At 37.4% G+C, this 26,153-nt stretch overlaps 1 protein-coding gene across 2 annotated transcripts in view; it reads left to right on the forward strand.

The window, feature by feature from the left end:
- The window catches only part of STK32A (serine/threonine kinase 32A), a 170,438-nt gene that overhangs the window by 75,219 nt on the left and 69,066 nt on the right, over positions 1–26,153 (forward strand). For both annotated transcript variants that reach the window (XM_007473844.3, XM_056811446.1), the window contains one exon: positions 13,217–13,390. In XM_007473844.3, coding sequence (XP_007473906.1) covers positions 13,217–13,390 — 174 coding nt within the window. The remainder of the gene's footprint in view (positions 1–13,216; positions 13,391–26,153) is intronic.

The following is a 26,153-nucleotide window of genomic DNA, read 5'->3' on the forward strand; positions in this document are numbered from 1 at the left end:
AGGCAGAGTACATATTTAACAGAAGCAAGCTCTAAGATGCAAGAATTCAGTTCAGAAAAAAAAAATCATTAATCCCTTACTGTATATTTAGCTCTCTGCTTGGCATTGAGGATCCAAAGACAGGCATGACACAGGACCTGCTCCTAAGGAGCTTTTATTCTAATGAATAGGAAAGGAAGAAGTATATAAAAGTAAAAGAGAAAATCTGGGTAATGTGTAGTAGGAAACATTTAAGGAGGGAGAGGTCATTTTCACTTGCGGAATCAGGAAGGACTTCACAGAGGAGGTGATAAATTGAGAAATAAGAGATTCTTAGGTTAAGGGGGGGACCTAGAGGCAGCTAGGTGACTCAGTGGATTGAGAACCAGGCCTAAAGACAGGAGTCCTGGGTTCAAATCTGGCCTCAGGCACTTCCTAGATGTGTGACCTTGGGCAAGTCACTTAACCCCCATTGCCCAGCCCTTACCACTCTTCTGCCTTGGGACCAATACACAGTATTGATTCTAAGATGGAAGGTAAGGGTTTTTTTTTTTAATAAAAAATGAAAAATAAAAAATAATAATACAAAGGGTTACAAAGGAAACCCCATGAAAGTCATATATAAGTGAAAAATAATTTAAGTCCAGAGGGATTTAGTGACTTGTTCAAGGCCAAGGGGCAGCAAATAATAAAGGCAAAATATTAATGAAGATCCTTCTGCCTTGGAACCAATATGGAAGGTAAAGGTTTAAAAAAAAAAAGAAGGCATCTGCAACATTATCTAGTGAGCCTTCCTTATAAAACAATCCTCTTCATGGTCTCCCTAACAAGTAGGTTATCTTGGGATAACAGATTTAGAGCCAGAAGGGACCCTAGAGATCAATGAGTCCTCCCTAGTTTTACAGATAAGGAAACTGAAAGAAGTCATACAACATACAACAAGTGTCAGAGATGGGATTAGAACCCAGGTTTTACCTAACTGCAAGATCAGTGTTCTTCATATTTCATGATTCTGTTTCTTATACTGTAAAGATAAATGATATAGTTTTAAAATCACAAATCATTTTGTGTTCCTCTGAACCAAATTTTAGACATTTTAGAACCAGCTAATAAGGAAATAGAGCTACCAGAATATCTATGAAACAGTACTCCATTAATACTCTGGTTATATATATGTGTGTGTGTGTGTGTGTGTGTGTGTGTGTGTGTGTGTGTGTGTGTGTGTGTGCCAATGGGTTCCATCTCAGTCTCTCACATGGAAATCCCTTAATTCTTAACCTATCATGTTGTGACATCTTCCTTATCCCTTGGGGATGTCCTGTTTCTCTATCCTATTCTCAGAATTTATGATTTATTCCCTATTCCCTTTCTATACCCATCCTCCTCAGTGCAGGGAACCTCTGATGGATGGCTGGGCAGCAAGACATCTCCCATCACTATTGCCTTCAATGAGCCAAGACAAATGAAATAAAAGTTAACAGGTTACATATTTGGGGGGCAGAGGGAGTTCCTATACCCTAATGATCAACAAGACTTCTACCTGTGTCTCTAGGTACCACTTTGGGGAGACAGGGACCAGGTAGCACTTGCCAGAGATCATGAATCCTTGCTTACTGAAGCCAGTGCTGGGAATTCGAAGTGAAGTTTATTTCTGTCCTGGAACTCTGAGGCCAGAGATCAGAGAAAACAAATTACCTTTCTACCACAGAGTGCAGAAGGGGCAGAATGCCAGTTGGACTTTCTGCCTTTTCTCGTCTCACTTTCTAGAGAAGGAGCCAGTTTGCGTGCAATTTACTCAGCCTGGTCAAGGTCTGACTCATATCTCACCTTGGCAAGACCTACTCTTTTCCAGCTGAATCATAAGTGGCTGTTTCCGATCTCTGGAGTGACCCAGACTGATCCTGCTTAGAGAGTATGTCAGAAATAGGTTGATGTGGTCCAGGGTCCATTTTTGAGCAAATCATATAAATCCTGAATTTATTTATATTGGGTGCTACTTAAGATCGTCTTTGGATAAAAGTCCATTTACCATCAAAGTACATGCCTTGGAAAAAAATTATGTTGTAATGTTTGTGACAATATGTTATTATCCCCTATTCCCTGTTTACTGGCTATAGCATTCCCAGAGGTAGCTACCTCCTGAGACGTGTACAAAATAATAATAGCCAGATTTTCCCTAGAGAGACTTCAGAGAAACTGTTCTACTGTTGATACATTGCTGGCAATGAATAGAATAATGTTCCACACTCTGCCTACTGCAACCCAAAGGCCAGAAGAAATGCAAATGTAGAGAAGTAAAATAATCCTTCTAATGAACTGTAGGGGAAAAAAAATCTGTCATCTCTGAGACCAAGCAAGATTTTAGATTTATGTTATCAAAAACACTTCAGCTGCCCGATTTGCATAGGTAGTCATTTTTTTTAAACCCATGTGGCTAAAATGGACAGATATCCCTGATCTAAAGTCCGATTAATATTGTCAGAGAAAGGAAAGATGAATTTGGAGGGAGTTCACCTTATCATTATGAACCTGCTGATGGACAGTATGTCTGTGCCAGGGCAGGAATTAGTTATTCCAGAAAGTATTCACCAAATAACAGAGTGGTTCAGCAACTCTATGCCTAAAACCTGCAAAAATCTAAAAGCTTACAGAGCAGGTACTAATCTGTATCAGTAGAGAATGCTCATGGGGGGAGGGGGGTGGTTAAAGCCATAGGTATAGTCCCAAAGAAATGATTATTCTAAGAGAGAACCTTGCAGAGTGGGGCCAAGTCTAGATTAATAGCCTGAAAAACCTGGTTCAAGTTCTGCCTCTGACATATACTTAATAAATATTTATAGACAGGCAAGACAGGCTTCTAAACCCTAAGAGATTTCTTAAGGGCCTAGAAAAGCATAAATTGCATTAGTAGAGGGATATTTCACATTGGGAATTCCCACCCGCCAATACAATCTTCTCTGTCTGTCTGTCTGTCTGTCTATCTGTCTCTGTCTCTCTCTCACCGTCTGTCTCTCTCTGTATGTCTGTCTGTCTGTCTCCGTCTTTCTCTTCCCTTCTCCCTTTCTCTGCCATTTTGCTCTCTTTCCTTCTCCTTCCCTCAGCTATACCTGAACTGAACAGTAATCAATATTATTTTTGCAAACTGACATCTATTTTTCATACAGATAAATTGTACAAGTATATAAAAAGTATAATGAACTCTCTCATGACATTTAGATAATATTTACATGTGATTAAAGGGTATATAACTTTGTTAGTGTGGGTACTCTTTCTTCCAATATAAATCAGAAACCTTATACAGATTAGTGGTTACTGTGACTAAAAAATGCATCACCCCCCTCTGACCCACCTGGTGAGGAGCATCTCCAGATCCAGCTAGGCTGCACCCCACCCTGGTACAGACATACTGTCCATTACCAAGTTCATAATGATAAGGTATACTCCCTCCAAATTCATCATTCCTTTCTCTGTCAAAGAGTTTTCTCTGGACTTCAGATTGGAGATATATATCCATTTTAGGAACATGGATTTTTTTTTAAACATTTGGCTATCTATACAAATCAGGCAGCAAAAGTGCTTTTGATGATGTAAAGGTAAATGGCATGGAAAAAAGAAATGATGCTTCTCATATGGAATGGAAGACATGTTAGTTATCCAAATCTTAATTAGTGATTCTGGTGCTGGACAAATTCATTTGAAATAGAGTGGGAAATGGGGTAGCTGGAGGGCTCAGTGGTCAGAAAGCTAGGTCTGAAGATAGGAGGTCCTGGGTTCAAATCTGATCTCAGATACTTCTAACTGTGTGACCCTGGGCAAGTCATTTAACTCCCATTGCCTAGCCATTATTGCTCTTCTGCCTTCTGCCTTGGAACCAATATTGATTCTGAGACAGAAGGTAAGGTTTTTGTTTTTTTTTAAAAGAAAGAAATAGAGTGGAGGAGTCTGCAGGTAGGGTTCAATCATGATCCTCAAGCTCTAGGTAGACACAAGGCAGGATGACTGGATTGGGAAGATATCAGTGAAATGGGAGAAGACAGAACTCCTTGTGGCAAAGTCTGGCCCTGGGAAAGAGGAAGAAACCTTGTGGTATCTCCTGGCTCAGGATCAGTGAGCTGGAGACCCAAACAAGAGAAGAGATTCTGAGGTTTTGACTTCGGTTGACTGGGAGAATGATGGTGCTTCCAACACAAACAGGAAAGCTGGGTAAAGGATAGGTTCAGTAGGGAGATTAGATGGTCACAACTGAACAAATTGAGTTGGAGTTGCCAGTGGGGCATCTAGGTAGAGAGGTATATTTTGACTTCAACAAAGACATAGAATCTATGTAGCTTATTCAGTTGCAAGATGGGATCTACTGAGTAATAACTGAGATATCTCTAAGCCCAGATATGATATAGAAAAACAAAAGGGCTCAGTTTTCATCACTCTATGTTCTATGCATACTATGAGTCCTTCCACAATGCCAAAGTGGTCATGAATGGCCTTGGCCAGGGGTGCAAAGCAGTAGGAGCATTAGAGAGAAAAGAAATAGAGAAGTCATGAATGCTTTCTCTTCTGGGTGCTTTTCCAGATTTCACTATTTAAAAAAATTTTTTACATATGGTCAGCAAATAACATACATTGTTCTTCAATGTCACTACACATCCTTCATATTCAGTATTTATTACTAGTAAATCATACTCCACTTTACTTTTAAACAGATAGCATTTTTACCCTTGTCAAAGTCGTTCTTGGGATATAGTCCTAGTAGTGGAATCATGAGACCAAAAGGAAAGAGCAGCTTTGTAGATCTTTTACTGAATATTCCCAAATTGTTTCGTGAAAAGATTGCACCAATTCACAGCTCTACTCGGCTGCTTATTTCCCTACAAACCTATCAGCATGAGGTTTTATTCTTCTAACTATCTTTTCCTAGTTAATGGTATCTCAAAGTTGCGTTACTATTTATTTTGATCATTATAGAGCTTAAATAATTATTTTTTTAGTTTTTAAACATTATTTTATTTGGTTGTTTTCAAACATTATTCATTGGAAACAGAAGTCATTTTCTTTTCCTCCCCCCCCACCCCTCCCCTAGCCAACACATGATTCCACTGGGTATCACTTAAACAATTTTCAGGTGTGTGAATTCTTTTTCTTTTTTCAAGAATTATAAGATCATATGCAGTTCTCTCTTAAAAAATGAATATTACTATCCTATAGTAAAAAATACTTCATAGATTCTGAATATCACTTTTATCTGAAATATTTGTGGCAAAGATTCTTTCCCCACGATGCTTTGGTCCCCATTTTTATTCCAAATGTCTAATTGCTCATCACTAGACAGACTTTTTCATGTGATCAAATGCAATTATTTTCTCATATATTTCCTTTAATTTATTGTATAGATTTGTTGCATTCTTCCTTAGACTGTAATTTTGATGGGTTCTATTTTTCCTAAAATTTTTTACATTTCTTATATCTAGACCATTAATCCACTTTAAAATTATTAGAATATATGATCTAATCATAATTCTTGTACTATATAATGAGATATAGATGGTATGTGTATATATAGAAATATAAAATCCTATAAAACTGCTGTACAATTTTCTAAACTATTTTTAACTTATGAATGGCTCCTTTTCTCCACATTTTATGATATTGGAGCTATTAAGTAATAGCTGATTATATATCTTTGGTTTTACTGGATTAATGGCATCAAAGAGAAACAGAGCTACTCAACCAATCTATAAGGATCCTTGCGGAGCATATTGACATAGAAAACCACATATTAGCATTATCTATATTCTAGTATATTTTATTTATATTTTTAAATATTTCTCAACTCTATTTTAATCTGGCTCAGACCACACCTGGGAAGGTTGTCGTTCTGCAATCTGTTTGATACCTCTCTTATATTGCCTCTAATAGCTCACTGGTCTAATTTCCTTTATTTATCTAAGATCAACTTATTGTTCTCTTTAAATTTGTTCCTTATGTTTAAATATGTACACTTACATATACCTTCCCCATTCAAATATATGCTCCTTGTGAGAAGGGATTGCTTCATCCTTTGTAACTATCTACACACCTAAAATAATGCTAGGCACAAAGTAGGCACTACTATGATTTGAGACTTGCAAGTAATCTTCCCCCCTGCCTGAAAAAAAAAATTTTAACTACTTACTCGATTTTGATAGTATGCATACTTTTCAAAAATTGTTTTCTATGATTGACATCCCATCAAATCTACAAATTAATTTAAGTAGTATTATCATCTTTATAATTTTGACCTAACCTAATCATGCATATACATTATGTATTTATATATATATAATTATTTATAAGAATTTTATTTTTCCTTTTCGAACAGTTTCTTCATGTATTCTTTTAGAGAGTGATAGAAATGTAGATGATTTTTATGGGCTTCACAGAATCATAGAATTTGAGAGTTAGAAGGGACCTTAGAAGCTAGTTGTTCCAACTCCCACACAAAGTAAGTCCCCATCATGACATACCTTAAGAATGATTATCTAGTCTCTGCTTAAAGACTTACATATAAAATCAGTTCCTTCTGTCAAAGAAGCAGTATGACAATTATGATGAGGATATTGGACCTGGAGCAGGTCCTGCACAGATACCTGCATTACTCTGGACATGTCACATAACCTCCCTGTGTCTCAGTTTCTTCACCCATAAAATAGGGAAAGGGGCATTTTTGATTTGAGAGCCCTTCATACCCTTCCTGCTCTAAATCTATAATACTGTCATCTTGCAGATACCATTTATTACAACAATTACTATTTTTTTGTTGAATTGTCGTTTTCTGAATATATTATCATATCTCCAAATGCAGATGTTTTAACCTCTTCTATGACTATGCCTATTCCCTATATTTGTTCTTCTTGTCTTATTGCACTAGATAACATTTCTTAAAAAAAAAAACCATTCAAATAAGTATTACAGAGTGTATAGTCCTATCTTATTTGTAGTGGGGTAAGCCTCTAATGTTGCTCTACTGTATACACTGGTTTAATATAAATAGTTTTTATTATATTTAGGAAAAATCCTTCCAGTCCTACAGTTTTTAAAAACTCAAGACCCTTATTACACCTATTAAAAGCATGGAAATATGAGTGTCATATTTTTACAAAGGTCATTTTCTGTATCTATTGACTTAATCACATCATTTTTTGTTATTTTTTTAAAATTAATGATTATGCACTAATTCTTTAGGGTTTGAACTCTATAGAGTTCAGATTAACTGTGATAAAATGGGGAACCATCTCTGAAAACAACCAAGCCCTACCACCCTAGTTTCTTTGAAATTTTGAAAACCTCTAAATAGAGTTCATCTTGGAAAATTCATTTAGTAATGTGAGTAGAGATTCACCTCTGTTGTGATGAAAATTTCTAAATTCAACTTCTTCACTTAAATGGAGATACAGTGCATTTAAACATCCTTTTGCTGGCTCTCTTGGCACTGTCTCTTAGCACAAGAAATGACTTTTCCTTCATGGCATCTGAGAACATGTTATGAATACTCCTAGCTCATACTCTGAGAAGTCTTGGTTTCTCTTCCCAATATTTTAGCACATAAAATTACTTTTGCCTATTTTACTCCCCCATAAATCCCACTGAAACCCACTGGCCAAGATCAAAAATAGCCTCATATAAAGTAACCATCAGAAAACATATACAATGGGTGAAAGTAGACTCATAAGGATAGAGAAAAATATTATTTATATTACCCTTCCCTATCTACTGTTGACTAGGACTAAATTTAAATGATCAAATTTTTAATATGTCTAGAATAATTTTTTGTCATGTAAATTGTACTGGTCATTTAATTATCGTAATTATCTTCAGAAGGATTAAGATATTACAAAATAGCAGTGCTTTCTTACAGGTTAGCTGATCTACTCAAATAATGTAGATGTTGGGCATTCATACTCCCCTTTAGGGAAATAACATCACCATGTATATTATCCTTTTCCCTCATGTCATCTCCAATGAGCTCATCTTTCAACTGCAATTATTTTTCTAGTGAAATGCAGCCCTTCCCATGGCCAGAATTAATTAACAATGGTAGTGGTGGATAGCTAGATGGTGTAGTAATTAGAGTGCCAGACCTGGAGTCAGGAAGACTCATCTTCATGAGTCCAAATCTGGCTTCAGACATTTACTATTTGAATAGACATTTACCAGCAAGTCACTTAACCCTGTTTGTCTCAGTTTCCTCAGCTGTAAAATGAGCCAGAGAAGGCAATGGCAAACCCACTGGTATCTTTGTCAAGAAAACCACAAATAAGTGATTAAATAGAACAAAAAAATAAATATGCAGAATGGAATCTGATAAATAAAAGTTTATTAGATAATCTTTAAAAAACACACAAATATGGTTGCAAAGTCAGACACTACCAAACAACAGCAGTGCATTTTATTTAATATTTCAGGTAGAGGCCAAAATCAATCAATGTTCAAGCATCCCTACACAGGGGAAGCCAACATTATAAAAGTAGGGGTGGGTTGGACTATAATTCAGGGGTTATTAACCTTTTGTCTGTCATAGACCCCCTGCTGATCTAGAGAAGTCTATGGACTCCTCAGAAAAAAACATTTTAAATGCATAAAACAAAATACATTGGATTACAAAGGAAACCAAAGATTAGTGAAAAAGAAGACTTTAATACTTTCCCATCCTAGTTCATGGACCCTATTGAAATTTATTAATAGATCTTGAGAGTTCGTAGATCTCAGGTTAAGAGCTCTTCTATTAATTAACCTCCAAGAACCCATCCAATTTTAAGATTCTTAGATTCAGAACTACCCCCTGCTAAGCTCCACAGAAGTAGATTTATAAGGACCCCCTAAGAGAAATGAGTACTAATGGCATTTTCATTGTATCAGCACCATATAGCTATGTATCCATCTTTAAGGATGATTTCTTCTTATTATTAATTATAATAGTTATATAGTATTTTATTTTCATGAAGATTAAATGAGATAATAATTGTAAAATGCTTAGCATAGTGCCTGGTACATAGTATTGTTGTTCCTGAGTTCTGTCCAACTCTTCATGACTCCATTTGGGGTTGTCTTGGCAAAGATACTGGGATGTTTTCCATTAGCTTCTCCAGCTCATTTTACAAATGAAGAAAAAGGGTTAAGTAACTTGTCCAGAGTTACACAACTAGTAAGTATCTGTGGTCAGATTTGAATTCAGGTCTTCCTGACTCCGAGCCTGGCACTCTATCTGCTGCCCTGTTATATGGCAAGCATACACAAAATGTTAGCTATTATTATCAATTATCAGTTTATCCTCACAACAACTCTAGGAGACAGGTGCTATTATCCTCATTTTATATATGAGGAAACTGAGGCAGATAGAAATTAGGTAACTTGCCCAGAGTCAGAATGCTAGCAAATGACTATTTTAGATTTGAATCCAGTTTTTCCTGACTCCAAGCCTAAGGCTCTATTCCACCACCCTGTGGATATGTGATCTAATTAATATGAGCACTCTCCCCACATAGACCATATCTCACTCCCATCTTTTCATCCTATTTAATTCTAGTTCATGTCCTTTCTCAAAGAAGATATCCCCAGTGTTCTGGAGGATTTGGTTGAACTCTTTTAATGAATTAATATATGTAAAGTGCTTTGCAAAACTTAAAATATTATATAAATCCTGCTATTATTATTATATTTTATGAACACTAGTACTAACACTCAGACTGTTCTATTTTTCCCTCTCTTACTACCCAACCACTCTACCTCCCTTTCCCATCATTTATCAGACCTTTTGCTACTTCTACCATATAAATGATTGTTGATAATATATTACAACCTACCTCCACCCTCTAGGAATCTTAATGTTCTTGTCTTGAATTTCCACTCTTCTTCATCTTATGACACCCCAAGGCACAATACACTGTAGCCAGAATCCATGCTGTTAGAAACTCCATTAAGAAATAAATAAAGCTGGATTCCTTAACTTACATAATGATAGAAATGGGCAGATCAGCAGGTCTACAAAAATGGTTAAACAAAGAGATTTCCCTTTTTAGTTACTAAGGGGCATAGTGCATAAAGAATATGAGCCTGGGAAATGAACATAGAGAGTTTAGTCAGTATCATGCATTATGTCCTAATGTTTGGCTGGGAATTTTCTTAATATATACAAACTTCCCTCCCCCTTTATCCTTGCCTTCTTCTAAGGGGGTTAGAATATGAGACCAGTAGTTTCAGTCCTGACACATGTAGGCACTTCAGAAGAACAGAAATGACATTAACTGGATTCACAAATAAGTAAATATATGCTTACAGCATGGACTAGAAGTCCATTCCTTCTTACTTGGGCTTTACCCTCTTCCTCATCTATATTAGCAATGCACAAAGGGTAGTCTACTGACCCCTGAGGGTAATACCAAAGACTCTTTAAGAGGATCTGCAAAGTCAAAATTATCTCCATAATAATAGTAAATTTATTCATTATTTATATGATCCTCATGAACAAGTTTCTCAGTAATTTTTAAGAGTATTAGGGAATCCTGAGACCAAAAAGTCTGAGAACACAATCATCTTCTGTAAACCTACATGCTTCATAAGAGAAATGTTATCAACTTATTCTCCAGTCTAAGGTACAGTGGATAGACCACAGGGCTTGGAATCAGAAAGACTCATTTTCATAAGTTCAAATCCAGCCTCAGACACTAGCTATGTGACCTTAGGAAAGTCACAACCCTCTTGGCCTCAATTTCTTATCTGTGAAATGAGTTGCCAAGAAAACCCCAAATGGCATCACAAAGAATAGGACATGACTGAACAACAATTTTCCAGTATAGATAAAAGTACCTGAGCCTTACTTCATCTTCTCTCTACATTCTCCTCCAGATACCTCATTCTTTATTGTAGGGAATTCTTGCCTTATAGCTAAAGACTTTTTCTTCTTAGATCTAAGAGGAACAATAAGAGAAGAAAATACTGAATAGAGACTAACCAATGCTTGCTTGACCTTTGCCTCTGCTGATACTTGCCATAGTTTCAACTGAGCCAAAATGGAAGGAGTGGAATGCCCAACCCTGGTCAAGATGCAATTTTCAGGCACCTGACTGAACCTGTTTCTGATAATGATGATAATAATGATTATATACCCCTTTGCAGATTTCCTGGCATTTTATATGCATAATCTCATTTGATCCTCACAATAACCTAGTGAGATAGGTAATGTAAATACGATTATCCTAATTTTAAGGATTGATTTGTCCCAAATCTTGTGAATTTCTGAAACAACAAGGTAAAGTAGTGGAAGCCCTAGACAAAATTGGCAAGTAGCTTTAATATCTTTCTGTATCTCCATTTATTGTTCCTCTGTCTTTGCCAAGGCATATAACCCCCTCTTCTCCTTTAAGGTGAGATCTGATGATAGTGTTTAGAACTGCAGGGGACCTTTCAGATTCAACACCATTATTTTGTGGATTAGAAACTGAGAAGTAAGGAGGAAAGGAGCCTGGCTAAAGGTCTTGAGTATTTAGTGACTGACATGGAACCTAAGAACCACATCTCCATAATACGTAGACTAGACCTCTGTCTATTATACCATTCATCATCTCTAATTCAGACCTTCTTAACCATTTATTTTGGTTCCCTTTGGCTGTAACAAATTTACATATATATTCTAAGAAAGTAACCAGGCCATGAGGATTCCACTCAACATTCTAATGCATGAATGCTACAGACTCAGTTCTATGAGTAAAAAGAAATAAAATATCAAATATGAATCAATCTTTATTGTGTCAACCAGAAGCATCAACAATGTAGCAAGTGGCCTTGGGTCTGAACCAGATTAAAATTGGGGAATATTTGACAAAAATAAATAAAAATACAATAGAACATAAATAATGTTACTGTATCATTTTCTGAGTTAACTTGTGGCCAGGAGGGTAAGGAAGGCTGAATGGCCCTTATTTCTATTTGAATTTGATACCGCTGATCTAGACATATTCATTAATCAATATATAAATTACTTTTTTTCTGGTAAAATAAAAATGATTATAGAGTGGGACTTATTCATAAATATGGTACAATATATTGAATGTGTATTTGGAATAAAAAATCTAAGTTTCAAATTCCATCTCTTGCTCAATACCTGGTTTGCCCAGGCAACTCACTCAATCACTCACCTTTCAGCAGCCTCATCTCCAAAATGATGGGTTTGGAAGATATAGCTTCTAAGTTCCCTTCCACTCCAAAATCCATCTCTTATGTGAGCAAGGCCAGGGTTTTGGAAGCAAACATTACTTTGGACCATAGTCTGAGTTTAAAGGATACAGCTTCCAACGAACTAGCTTTTTTCCCCAAGCAATTAATTGTGCATTAAAATTTGGGGAAGGAAGAAATTGGGAGAAGGGATCATATGCTATACCAAAAGAAAAATGACTTAATAAATTAAAGTTTTAAAAAACCAAAACATTACATATTGGGGAAATGGAATAGACAGCCTAGTTTAATGTCTTACATTTATATAGCATTTTATGGTGTTTTTATAATCATTGTCAGAAGGCGGTTGTGTTTTCATGAAAGAGACAGGATTGGATTAGAAATCTTAGGATCACAGTATCATAGATTGAGTTGCAAAGACCTTCATGGTTATCTGGTACAACCCTCTCTTCCCCCATTTTGCAGTTGAGGAAACTGAAAGAAGCTAGGTGACTTACAACCAAGGTCAAACAGAATCTTTGGGGGTTTTAGTTTCCTCATCTCTAAAATTAAGAGGTTAGACTAGATGCCTTTGAGTTCTAAATAGAGAGAGGATGCTATAAACTCCAAAATGGGAAAATTGCATTAGATGATCTTTAAGGTTTCTCCCCACTCTAAATTATGTTTTCTTACAGTTATCTCACTATTAACCTTGTGATGTGGCTAATATGACTGTCCCTATTTTACAGGGGAGGAAACTCATACCCAGAGAAGTTTAAGTAACTTATAGTCACATAGCTGGTGAAAGGACCAGGAATGGAAATCAGTCTCCATTCCTAGCATCACCAGAAAAGGCAGTCCCTAACAGAATGAAATGTATATGGTGTTACTTAGTCTGGGATGAAAACTTTCAGTCCCAACTATTCTAGTCCTTCCAGGGTATGGCTAGAATGACAATAAAAATGATCTAGGTGCTCTCTCCCATCAAACAACATCTAAGTTGGTGATTTGTGAAGGCATTTGACTGACATCCCTGCGATATGTGCTTTTCCAGGTACTCCTTCCAAGATGAGGAGGACATGTTTATGGTGGTAGATCTCCTTCTGGGTGGCGATCTGCGTTATCACCTGCAGCAGAATGTCCGCTTCCAAGAAGACACAGTCAAACTCTTCATCTGTGAGCTTTCCATGGCACTGGAGTACCTCCAAAGTCAACGCATCATACACAGGTCAGTTGTGGGCATTGGTTCTGGGACTTAATTCAGAAGATGACATTAAAGATTATAAGAATCATAGTATTGAGTCTGAACATTTATTGAGGGGTCACAGAGGGAAGGGCTAGATGGCAGAGCACCAGACCTAAAGACAAGAGGTCCTAGACTCAAATATGGCTTCAGGTTCCTAGCTATGTGACCTGGACCAAATCTTTTAACCCCAAATGCTAATTGACTGTACTGCTCTTTTGCTTTGGAACCAATATTTAGTATTGATTCTTAAAGGAAGGTAAGAGTTTAAAAAAAAAAAAGGCCACAGGGTACCTCATCTTCAAAAGATACTACACAGAACTCAGGAACCCTATCATCCTAGCTGACTTTCTTCTGGGCATTAACAATATTAGTGGATGCCAGTGTCAGGCCTAAAGAACAGAGAGAGAGACACACACACACAGACACAGACAGAAAGAGACAGAGAGACAGAGAGAGAGAGAGAGAGAGAGAGAGAGAGAGAGAGAGAGAGAGAGAGAGAGAGAGAGAGAGAGAGAGAGAGAAAGGGGGGGGAACTAAAGAAAGAAAGTGAAAAAGAGAGAACAAGAGAATATTCTTTAAAAGAAAAGGAACACCAATAGTAAATTACTCTAAAATTAGAGTTAGTATTTAATTTTTATTTGATTTATTTAATATTTTTGTTACATTTTAAGTTTCAAGCTGTCTTCTTTCCTTCCTCCCCACCCTGTTTGACCAAATAATATGTATATATATGTGAAAACATATCATGCTTCCTTCTATTTATCAATTCTTTCTCTGGAGGAAGGCATTCTGTTATTTTTCAAACAATATTGCTGTTGCTGTATACAATATTTCTCTTGGTTCTGTTCATTTGCTCTTTATAATTTCATGTAGGACTTTCCACAGTTTTTGTTTTGTAAATTAATGTGTTCATCATTTTTTACCAAGCACATCGCAATATAAGCCACAACTTGTTTAGCCATTCTCCAATTGATAGGCATCTCCTCAATTTCCAGTTCCTTGACACCACAAGGCAGCTGCTATAAATATTTTAGAATATATAGGTTCTTTTCTTTTTCCCCGTATCATCTTAAGAAACAGAACTAATAGTGGTATTGCTGGGTCAAAGGGCATACACAGTTCTATAACTCTTTGGGGCATAATTCCAGATTGCTCTTCAAAATGGTTCAATCAGCTCACAGTTCCAAGAGTGTGTTGGTATCTCCATTATTCCATGTGACCTCTAGTATTTCATTTTCCTAAATAGATAGAGAAAGAGAAAGGAAGAGAGAGGGAGGAAATTTTTAAAAATCTTTCAAAATACATTTGCAAGTTTTCAGAAAATAGTTTGATCTGCATTTCATTTTGATAAGAAAAAAGAATAGAAGGGGACAAAGAAATAGAAAAGAATAATTTAAGTTTTAGAAATACCATTAATGAGTTATTCTAAAACAAAAGAGTTTAATCTTTTTTTGATAGAGGAAAGAGTGAAAGCAGGAAAGACAGAGGACAGAGGAGAGAAAAAGAAAGTGGTTTGTATGTCAAGAAGAGGAAGGATGCTCTCAATGCTCTGAAGTGGCTACCATTCCTTAAAGTTAACCATTAGTGTTTTATGCCGTGTAATAAGCACAGAAGAAACAAGTTATATACAGTTACCTCAATGAAGATTACCAATCAGTATAAAGAAGAGATAGACTAGTTAGCACAATTAGACAACAAATCTAATAATATTAATTACTTGCTTTTCTAGTGCTTTACTACATTATCTCAGTGGATCATTGCAACAAGTTTATGGGGCAGGAAATACAATTATTAATATCTTCCTTTTGCAAATGATAAAACAGGGGACTTGAGAGACTGAGAAACTTACCTATCATCTCACAATTATTAAGTGGCTAAGACAGGATTTAAACTTGGTTCTCAGTCTGACTGTAAGTCCAGTGTCACATATTGCTTTTCCTAAAAAGTACTGAAATGAGCACATCATGAAAAACATTAGTAGCTACATCAGTAAGAAAGGGAAGCCTGCAAACACAATGCTTTTGCTTTGAACACCTAATACTTGGTTGAAGAACATTTCTTTGTATTTTATGGCCACTGTTTTTCTTTAAATTTCATTTTAAAAAGCTTACATTCCATCTTTTTTTTAAACCCTTACCTTCTGTTTTGGAGTCAATACTCTGTATTGAACCTAGGACCTCCCAGCTCTAGGCCTGGCTCTCAATACACTGAGTCACCCAGCAGCCCCCTTACATTCCATCTTAAAATCAGTATGTATTATCATTTCCAGACCACACTGATTTTGTTGCCATGTAAAAAGTTCCAGCCTTAAGAAATGTAAATTTGTACATTTGCTAAGCTCATCAGTAACAAAACGGACTGAGAAAAAGCAGCATTAATATTTCTTACAGCAATCCTGTGAAATACTTGAAGTGTTATCATACTCATATGATCGGTGTAGGAAACTGAAGCAGATAAGAGGTTAAATAACTTCCCCACAGGCATAGCTAGGGAGTGGCTGAGGCAGTTCTGGAACTCAGGCCTATGAATTCTTTCTTTAACCAGCTCTCTTTTCCCTCTTCTTCATTACTTTTCACCATGAGGAATATGAACTTTCATTCCTGGTACCATCACAATAACTAGATGAGCCCCCTGATTGAATATCACTTTAAACCTGACTTCTTGTTCTAGCTGGGTTTCTTGTGGCTGGTTAGAAAAGCAGTCTTTTGTCAGATGGAGTTTGCCCCCACTGTCTTTTGTCTCATTCATCATCCCAAGAAAATCGCCAACTACCTTCTGGAGCTTTGGTTGCTGACAATGTAAAAATCAGAAAGGACAAATCATTATGTGAAGCTTGGCAGTGCCTCAAAACACTTTTTAAATCTTTTTTTATAACACAGAAACTATTTTCATTTAGGCTCCAGGCATACTCTCTCTCTTTTTTCTGTCTCAATTCTCTCTCTCTCTCTCTCTCTCTCTCTCTCTCTCTCTCTCTCTCTCTCTCTCTCTCTCTCTCTCTCTCTCTCTCTCTCTCTCTTTCCCCCTTTCTCTCTCCCCCCCTCTCTCCCCCTCCTTCCTTCTTTCTGTCTTTGTCTCTGTCTCTGTCTCTCTCTAGTTCTCTCTCTCCCATGTTGTCTCTCCTTCCCTCATTTTCCTTCTTCTCTCTCCATCTCTCTCTCCCTCTCCACCTCTCTCCCCTACCTCTCTCTCCTCTCTCTATTCTCCTTTCCCCCTCAATGTTGTCTCTCCCCACTCCCTCTCCTTATCCCACCTCAATCTCTCTCTACCCTCTCTCTTTTTAAGCCATCAAATATTGCTTTTTAAAAAAACCCTTGCTTTCTGTCTTTGTAACAAATCTCAGAGAGATGGTCAAGGGCTAGGCAAATGGGGTAAGAAGTCCACCTGGAGGCCTCAAGTCAAATATTTCTTGAGTATTTATTATGTGTCTTGCATTGTGCTCAGTGATGGGGCACAAAGTTTATGAGAGCAATGAGTTTTACTACCTTTAAGAAGTATATATATTTGTCTGTCCCTGTCTTGGTTTCTTTCTATTCCTTTTTATCTCCTTTCTTTCACCTACCTCTAATCCAACCCGAGCTGTTAATGGGTTAGAATGAGAGCCCAAATCCAAGTCTCTACATTGGCTCTCCCTCCACCACTGGAGCATTCTGCCCCATTACCTTAGTCTCTTAATTCCTCTGAATTCCTTCAAGCCTCAGATCAAATCCTACCTTCTGCGGGAGACTTTTCCTAGTTTTCTGCCTTTATCTACCCTGTATATATTCTGCATATGCCTAGTTATTCACATGTCCTCTTCCCCATTACAGTGTGAGGGAAGGTACTGTTTTTGCCTTTCTTTCTATGTACAGCTTTTATCAAAGTGCCTGACTTAAAAATATATGACTGCAGAAATAAAGAAATGAGTATATTTGACATTTTAAATCTTCATCCCTTCTCCATTCCTCATACAATCAAAATTACTGCTACTTTCCAATCTATTTGTGTTGAACTTCCTTCCAGTGAAATACTTCAGTTAGTCCCATTCCAACTCCAGTAACAAAGACATGATGTCATTGGCTTGAAGGAGAAGAACTTTCTTCTAAGAACTATGGGATAGACATGAAGAAAGGGGTACATCTATGGCCCCTGTCCTTAAGGAGTTTATAATCCAGTGTAGTAAGAGTAGACTCCTATATTTGAGGTTGTGTATTTAATAAGTTGGTCTGGGTCCTGGTGTCAGTGTTGCCACTGACTTCCTGTATGATCTTGGGCAAATCACACTATTTCTCTGCATTTCACTTTCCTCTTCTATGAAGTGTGAAGTTTAAACCCCTCCAAAGTCATCATCTCATCCCAAATCCTATTAGATGTATGAAGGAAGAAAGTTAAACAGATTGAAAGGAATGTAGAGAACACTAAGCTATTTATAAGGATGCCTGCTGGCCCTATATTGACTTAGAAAACCTTATATGTTTATATATTTCTTTTTTCATTAATATAGCTACCCATAAAAATAGATAGGAATTATATTTACTCTGGTTCTGGCTGCACTTGCTAGTGTTTCCAGCCACCCATTTGACCCCTTTGCTACAGAGATTCTTAAAAGAAAGAGTTCAACCACAGTTGAAGGAGTAGCAGGGGTGGCATGCCATAGTAGAAAGAGGTTTGAAAATCAGAAAGCTTGGGATCTAGTCCCATTTTTGCCAACTAGTCGTGTGATCCTGGTCCAATCATTTTATTTCTTTGCAACTCAGTTTCTTCATATTCTTAAGAGACAAAGTTAGAATGTTGTCATTCAGTCGCGTATGACTTTTTGTGACCTCATCCCTTTGGGGGGTTTTCTTGGTAAAGATACTGGAGTAATTTGCCATTTAATTCTCCTGCTCATTTTACAAATGAGGAACTGAGGCAAACAGGGTTAAGGGACTTGCCCAGGGTCACATAGCAAATAAGTGTCTGGTCATATTTGAACTCAGATCTTCCTGACTCCAGACCCAGCACTCTATTCACTGCACCAATGGATGGTCTCTACAAAGGAGAACTGATCTTAAAAAATCCTTTCAAACATTAATATTCTTTATTCTATGTAGGCCAACACTTAATAGAAGGGCATTTCTTAAATCCAAATTTTTATTTTCTTTAGTCTTTCTGAAGACAATGGGAAAGGGTAATAACCAATAACTTCTGAATTTTTTCTCAGTTGTATATTCTAGTGAAATTTTTGTTCTTGTTTCTTGTTTTCAAGAGTTTCATTGTCAAAACATTCAAGGTAGCTCTCCAATAAGTCTTGAAAGACAGGATAAATTTCCAATGTTTTCACCTTGACAGTCTCTTTTTATACTTTAATTCAACTAATGAAGATGAAAAATTTAGAAAAGTGTTTATTGGCTTTCCCAGAAAAAACCCATAAGGATAACTAAACTAATTACAATCACTCCCTTAGGAGTGCTCTTGCCTAGTACACCGATCACAATGAGCTCTCTGAAGAATGATTTGGGAAAACTAATTACTACAGTTTAACACTAATGGGTGAATTTCTATTAGTGCCTTCATGTCCAATTTTGAGGAAATTCAGTGAATAGTTTGGATACATGGGATGAGCTGTCAAACATTACTGTATCAAAATCACATCACAATAAGTGTTTGGTCCTTTCTTCTCCTCCAAGAAGCATCAGACATTAATAAAGTGGTCACTTTGGGGGTTTTTTAATCTTGAATGAACAATAAAACTTTATTAGGCAACTTATGCAAATAATTGTCACGGGAAGGAACAGAGAAAGTTCACTTGATATTGAAACAAAAATTTAAAAATTGAACTAGAAATTTTAGAGAAACATAGTATATATTTTTAAAACAAGTTTTCTGCCTTTGATATCACCCTTTTCTACTCTGAAACAATAAGATTATGCTCATGGTATTATCACTTTAACTGTCTAGATTTTCTGAAGGACACAAACAATGCCTCCTAAATCAGAAGAGGAATAGACCTCCATCTTCTCCCCTATCAGGCTTTTGGAGGAATTCTGATCTAGCCAGGCACTGGAAAGTTATTTGACCATTAAACCTGCTCTTTCATTAGCCCTATGATACCCCAGAGGAACCTTTTATATTGACCTCAGAACCTTGAAGTGATGCATTTCAATGTTTGACCTTTAACTGTAGGAGAGATTCCTTTGTTACAAAGAACTCCCAGGTTGGAAATTTTCTTCTCCAAAATCCGTGTGAACACTTCCTCTACAACTTATGGTTGTCAATGTAAATTAGCATCTTCTCAGGGCAGCTAAGTGACCCACTGGATAGATAGTGTGTTGGCTCTGGTGTGAGGAGGACCTGAGTTCAAATGAGGCCTCTGACACTACTAGCAGGGAGATGCTGGGCAAGTCACTTAATTCTGTTTGCCTCTGTTTCCTTACTAATAAAATGAACTGGAAAGGGAAATGTCAAACCACTCTAGTATCTTTGCCAAGTAAATCACAAATGGGGTCATGAAGGGTCAGACAGGACTGAAATGATTGACCAACAACCACTGGAACTTACAGTCTTAAGAGAATTGCCTAGATCCCTGAGAGGTGAAGTTTGTGGACGTAGTTGTTTAAAGAAAAAAAAACTCTGTTGTTCTGAGTATAAGTTGTACTAAAGCCAATCAGATTTCCATATGACATCTGGCACCAAAATGGTGAGCCCTGAGGAGCAGAGGGCACAAGCTTCTTTGCCAGCATCAGTGGACCTAGGCCTGGGAATGGATGTTTCACTTTCAGCCCAGGCAAATTAAGGAGATCCAGTCTCCAAAGAAGAAAGGGCAAGATTATATAATATTTTACCTTAAGCTAATAAAGAATTATCTCTCATCATGCAATCACAAATTGGATGCCAGCTAATTAATTGGATAATTCTAGAACCATAGTCTTTCTGGACAACCATGTTTTCCAGATACCTTTTTTAAAAATTGAAGTTTTAATCATTATTGATGGAACTTATATTTCTTTTGTATGCTTTTTCCATCTAATCCTTTTTCTTTAGTCTTTCAGTTGACAATACTTGCTATCATTAGTATGCCTAATGAATGAGTCTAATCCCCCTTCCATGTGTCAGTCTATCAAATATTTGAAGACAGTAATTCCATTTCTTCCAAGATTTCTCTTCTAAGCTAGACATCCCATTCCATCTCATCCCATCCCATGCCATCCCATCCTATTTATATATACTTATTAAGTACTTGCTTTGTACAAGGCACTGTAGAAGGTCCTGAGGATGCAGAGACAAAATGAAAAAGAGTTCCTGCCCTCACAGCTTATATTTTGGGAAGGAGATGAATGGTTGGGGAAACAATATGAAAAAGCTATTTGTAATCACTCTAATTTGAGGTGAGAGGATCTGGGGTGAACCAGAAAACAATACACGCAGGAAATGGCACCTGAGCTGAGGCTTTAATGAAACCAGAAATTCTAAGAGACTAAGGGGAGGAATGTCTTCCAAACTTTTGAGCTAGTTTGGGGAAGAACCCAGAAGCAAGAAGACAGAATGAGGTGTTCAGGCAATAACATATAGGTCATATGGGCGTAATATAAAGTGCATGACAGGAAATAGTGTGTAGATGGACTCAGACACTTAGAAGCTCTGCGACCCCCTGGCACATGATTTAACAACTCTCAACTTCCATTTCCTCATCTAAAAATGTGGCTAATGATAGCAAACTATTTCACAAAGTCATTTTGAGGTTCAAGGGAGATATTTTATAAGCTCCTTAAAACGTCAAAGTGCTAGTAAAGCTAGAAATTAATATTCTTGTCCAATCAAAGAGTGATAAGAACATTAGGGTGGTGGCCATGTTAGTGGAGAGGAGGCAGATGCAAGATATGATACGGAGATAACAGCAACAAGACTTGGCAACTGATTGGAGAGGGTTGGGTTGTGGGCAGAGAGGGAAGAGTCAAGGATGGCTCCAAGGTGGAATACTTTGGTGACTGGAAGGGAAATCAGAAGGTTTGAATAGCCCTAATTAAACCTCAAAGGACATGATCTTCAATGTCCTCACTTTCCTATCTGACTTTTAGGGGGTCCTGGTAGCCACCTTTGAGTACTTACAGGGCTCCCACATGGAAGAGAGATTAACTTTGTTCTCTTTCCTTCCTTAGAAGGAAGAACCAAGAGCAACAGGTAAAAGCTGTGAAAAGGCTGATTTAGGCTCAGCTAACAATCAGCTATCCAAAAGTAGAAGCAGCTGTCTTGAGAGAAAGTTCCCAGTCATCAGAAATCTATAAAAATATATTCTAAATTAATTAATTAAATAAATAAATTTTTAAGAAATAATTTAAAAAATAAATCCACAAAAAGGGTTTGTAAATCAACTTGCAGTAGGCTATGTGCCAGACAGTATAGAAAGCACAAAGACTAGAAAACCATGTCGAGGCTGTTGAAGAGAGTTCTTTTATTGGACCTAGGCTGGACCTAGTACCCTCTTATCCAAAATCCCTGCAATACTAAGATTATGTGATTATTGTGTGTGTAGTGTGTGGAAATGAGAACTGCAAAACTATCGCTCTTTTATTTGATTGCTGAAGAGAGTTCCTAGCTGTATGACTGTGGGCCAGTCACTTAATTTCCATTGCTTAGGCTTTGCTGCTCTTCTGCCTTGGAATTGATTCTTAGTATCCATTCTAAGATAGAAGGTTAGGATTTTTTTTTTTAATTACACAAGTAACTCTTTCTGGAGAACATTTTCTTTTTAGTTTCTTTTTTCAAAGTCTGTGTATCTTCTCTCATACAAATGGATCATAAACCTGGCAAGTTTTCTCTCTCCAATTTCTGTAGCCGAAAGGGACTATGTTATACTAGGAGACAAAACGGTAAGGTAGTAATGAGGGTATTAAGTTGATACATTTCCATTCTGCACCTGCTCTCGAGCTACCAAATAATGAATGAGTATGAATTACACCTCTGAAAAGAAAAATCCGCTTTCCCTGTATTATGCATCAGGTCGTTTAAAAAAATGAGGGCTGAAACATCCATTTTCACCCAAGGCTACTTACACATTTAGGCCTAGGAGTCAGTGCAGGTTAGCTCAACTAGGTCATCTTGCTCCTTAAATCATTTTAGTAAGAGTAAGAGGTTTGGTGGATGTAAGGACTTTAACTATTCTAAATCAAATCCCATCATTTATTATGGGGCTTCATGGTACAGTGAAAAGACAGGTGGTTGTGGTATAAATCCTGGCTCTGCACATCCTACCTGAATGATTTTGAAGAAGGCAATTAGACTTTCTGAGCCTCAGTTTCTTTATCTGTAAAATGAAGTCATTAGATGACATAAAATTCCATAGAGTCCTAAATCTATGTTCCTATTCACGTTACAGGAAAGCTCTAAGCAAATAAATGATCTCAATTTTTTTTGTTGTTTATAGGCTTAGAGAATGTTGAAGTGGAAGGGGTTCTCTGTTAGGGTTAAGAATCCAGGATGAAGGGAGACAACGACTACAGGGAAAATACAACAAGAAGTGTGGCGGTAAATATTTTAACAACTCAGAAGGAAAAGGAAAAAGAGAGAGAAGAGAGAGAGAGAGAGAGAGAGAGAGAGAGAGAGAGAGAGAGAGAGAGAGAGAGAGAGAGAGAGAGAGAGAGAGAGAGAGATGTACAACAGACTTTTAAGTTTAATCTGCATCATTAACACTTCCCTATCTCTTTGGTCTCAACAACAAAATAGTAAAGTCCTTAATTAAAGAGTTCAATGATTTCTGGGGCATAAATTCTCACAATAAAATGTTAACAATTGGCTTTCAGGAGCAGGTCTGAGCTGATTCCTACAAACTTTGGCATCCATACAACATTTTTTCAGCAGTCTATAATTACAAATTACTTCCAGGGTATAAAACAGTTTGTAAACTGAGGCATAAACTCTTCAAAACTCAGGTCTCCCTTTCCCGCAATTGGGGGGCATATACTCAGTGGTGCTGAGGCCCCTGGAGACCTCCATCCCACTTTCCCAGAACCGAGAGATTCAATGCCTTAAAATCAAGATAATTTTTACTTATGAAGGACATATAAGCACATGAGAGCAAACTCATCTAGTACCAACAAGCACTGAAAAGTATGATTGACTAGCAGTTACTTTTATAATTCTTAGTGAAGAGAGGCAGGAAAGGGGCTGGAAGAGGCCTCTCCACGGAGGGGTCTGGGGTAGAGTTGGAGAAGAGTTCCCAGAAACCAGGTGCTGGATTCCCACATACAAGGGGAACAAAAGCATCCCTGTCACATGTATTTAGCACAACACAGCAAATGGCTCAGTCTCAAGGTTTTCAGCAATATAGTGACCCACTGAGTCATAGGGCAGATGTCCCATAGTTGAGGCCAAGTGTTAAACTCAATGAGAGATAGTCTGGGACCAGACATGTTTACACAAAGCCCAAGGACTTTTGGCTAGCTCATCCTAGAGAGACTGTTAGAACTGATATGGAATGAGTCAGTGGCTGATGGACTTCATCCAGGCTATAATTTTCAAAGACAGTTAGTTTCTCCAGGTTACTCTGGGGGCAGAAAGACAATCAATTTCTTCAAATCACTCTGAGTTCTGGGTAACAGAGTCAATCTTACACATCTTCATCACACATAGAAGGGTAACTCTAGTATATCAAGATAGTTATCGAGATAATTTACACAAGTTCAAGACATCCCTTTGAGGCTAAAGATCCTTGTCTAAAAGAGTGATCCAGCACTTGCACATGTGTGTGAAAAAGCATGGAGGTAATTTGAATAACTGAGTGAAGCAGAATAGGAGGGGGGGGAGCAGAGACAGAGACAGAGACAGAGAGACAGAACGAGAGATACAGAGAAGAGAGAAGGAGACAGAGAAAGACAGAAAGAAACAGAGAGAGGAGAGACAGAGAGAGAGACAGAAAAGAGAGATAGAAAAAGAGATAAAGACCAAGAAATAGAGAGAGAGAGGGGAGAGACAGAGACAGAGAGATAAAGGCAGACAGAGAGAAAGAGAGGGAATAGCACATTGGAGAAACAATATAATATAATGATAGGACACTGGAACTTGGAGTCAGAAAAACCTGGCTCTAAATCCTGGAGGCAGCTGTTGGTGCAGTGGACAGAACTCTCTCCCTGGAATTAGGATAGACCTGCATTCAAATTTAGCCTCAAACTATCCTAGTCATGTGATCCAGGACAATTCACTTAACTTCCACATGCCTAAGATTCCCCAACTATAAAATGGGGGTAATGATACCTGGTTGTCCTGAAAATCAATCGAGGTAACTTTTGTATAGTGTCTGACACTTTATAGGCTCTTAATAGAGGTGTATTTTCTTTCCCTTCTCCTTACTAGCTGTGTGACTGGGTAAGTCCCTTAATTTCTCAGGGTTTCAGATATTTCACCTGAAAAAATGAAGAGATAGGGCTCTGTGGCCTATAAGTTCTTTTCCAGCTCCAAATCTATTATTGAATTTCTGTACCATACTAGAAAGTAAATGTAAATAAAGAGTGCAAAAGAATGGATACTTAGAGTGATTCAATATTCAGTCATTAAGTATTGAATTATGGCCATAAGGAAGGTGGGTCCTAAATCAAGGCAGAGGCTACTGTTCCCCATTGATGTAGCTGATCAGATAAGTAATAATCCCCGTGGAGACACCCTAATATATAGACATGATGCTAATAAGAACTAGCAGATGGGCACATAAGATTGGTATTGTTCTGGGATCCCGGTAACCTCCATAATAAAGGAAAGGAAAGTGCGCAGGGAGAAATCAGCTGACTGGGAGTTTGGATGTGAGCACAATTAGTACTGTGTGGTAAAGTACTCCTGAGAATGTGTGAGCAAGTCCACAATCACCTCAGTTTACAAATGGGGGAAGTAAGGACCCTAAAGGGGGAAGTGACTTGCCCAAAGTCACTCAAGAGCTTGATCTATGGGCAACTGAATGTCAAACTAATGACCTTTCTGGTGTATAGCACTCTCTTGACTTTTGTGAAGTCTAGAAACTCACCAAGAAAACTTCAATAATTAGGTCTTTTGCAAACTGGGAAGTCTGAGTGTTGAAGTGAACATCAAGGATGGCATCAATTAGCTGATTTTCACACTCTGATGGAGAGCCTTTTACCTGATACTTGTAGTAGATTCATAGGAGAGAATTTCAGAATTAGAAGTGACATTAGGAATTATCTAGTCCACCTCTTTTTTTTTTGCACATAAAGAATTTGAGGCTCAGAGAGAAAGGAAGCCATTTGCCCAAGGACACCTAAGTTGGTCAAGCCAATGCTGGAGTCAGGTCCAAGATCCTTCCCATTAAGCTTGGAAGCAAGGTCTCTTCCCAAAAGGTCTATTCGAGCCAAAGCTAAAGCATTCTAACTTTCTTAAGCTGGGAACTATGTTTTAACATGATGGGAGAATTTTTTTAAATCCCACCTTGTCTTAGTAAATTTTTGCCCTATTCTGATTAGACTAGTAGTTCTGTGCATGATTTATAAATTGCTTTTGCCATTAACATTTCAAAGTAAACCTGGATTTAAAAGAGTCTGGAAAGGATTATGGCAATGTACCACTGGTTTCATTTTTATTCTCTCTGTGACATGGAGTGTAAATTTGTTTCATTTTCAAGTGGAGAATTTATTTTTCATGTGTCCAGGCCAGTACATTCTGTTCTGGAGCAGGAATAGAGCAAAATACTTTGTACCTAATCATCCCATTCGCTCCTGTGCTATAAAATAATTGGCTTGCCTTCAGATGATAATTCTGTTAATGTTTATGACAAACAAATCAGATTCAA

This window comes from Monodelphis domestica, chromosome 1, assembly GCF_027887165.1.
Source record: "Monodelphis domestica isolate mMonDom1 chromosome 1, mMonDom1.pri, whole genome shotgun sequence".
Lineage (NCBI taxonomy): Eukaryota > Metazoa > Chordata > Mammalia > Didelphimorphia > Didelphidae > Monodelphis > Monodelphis domestica.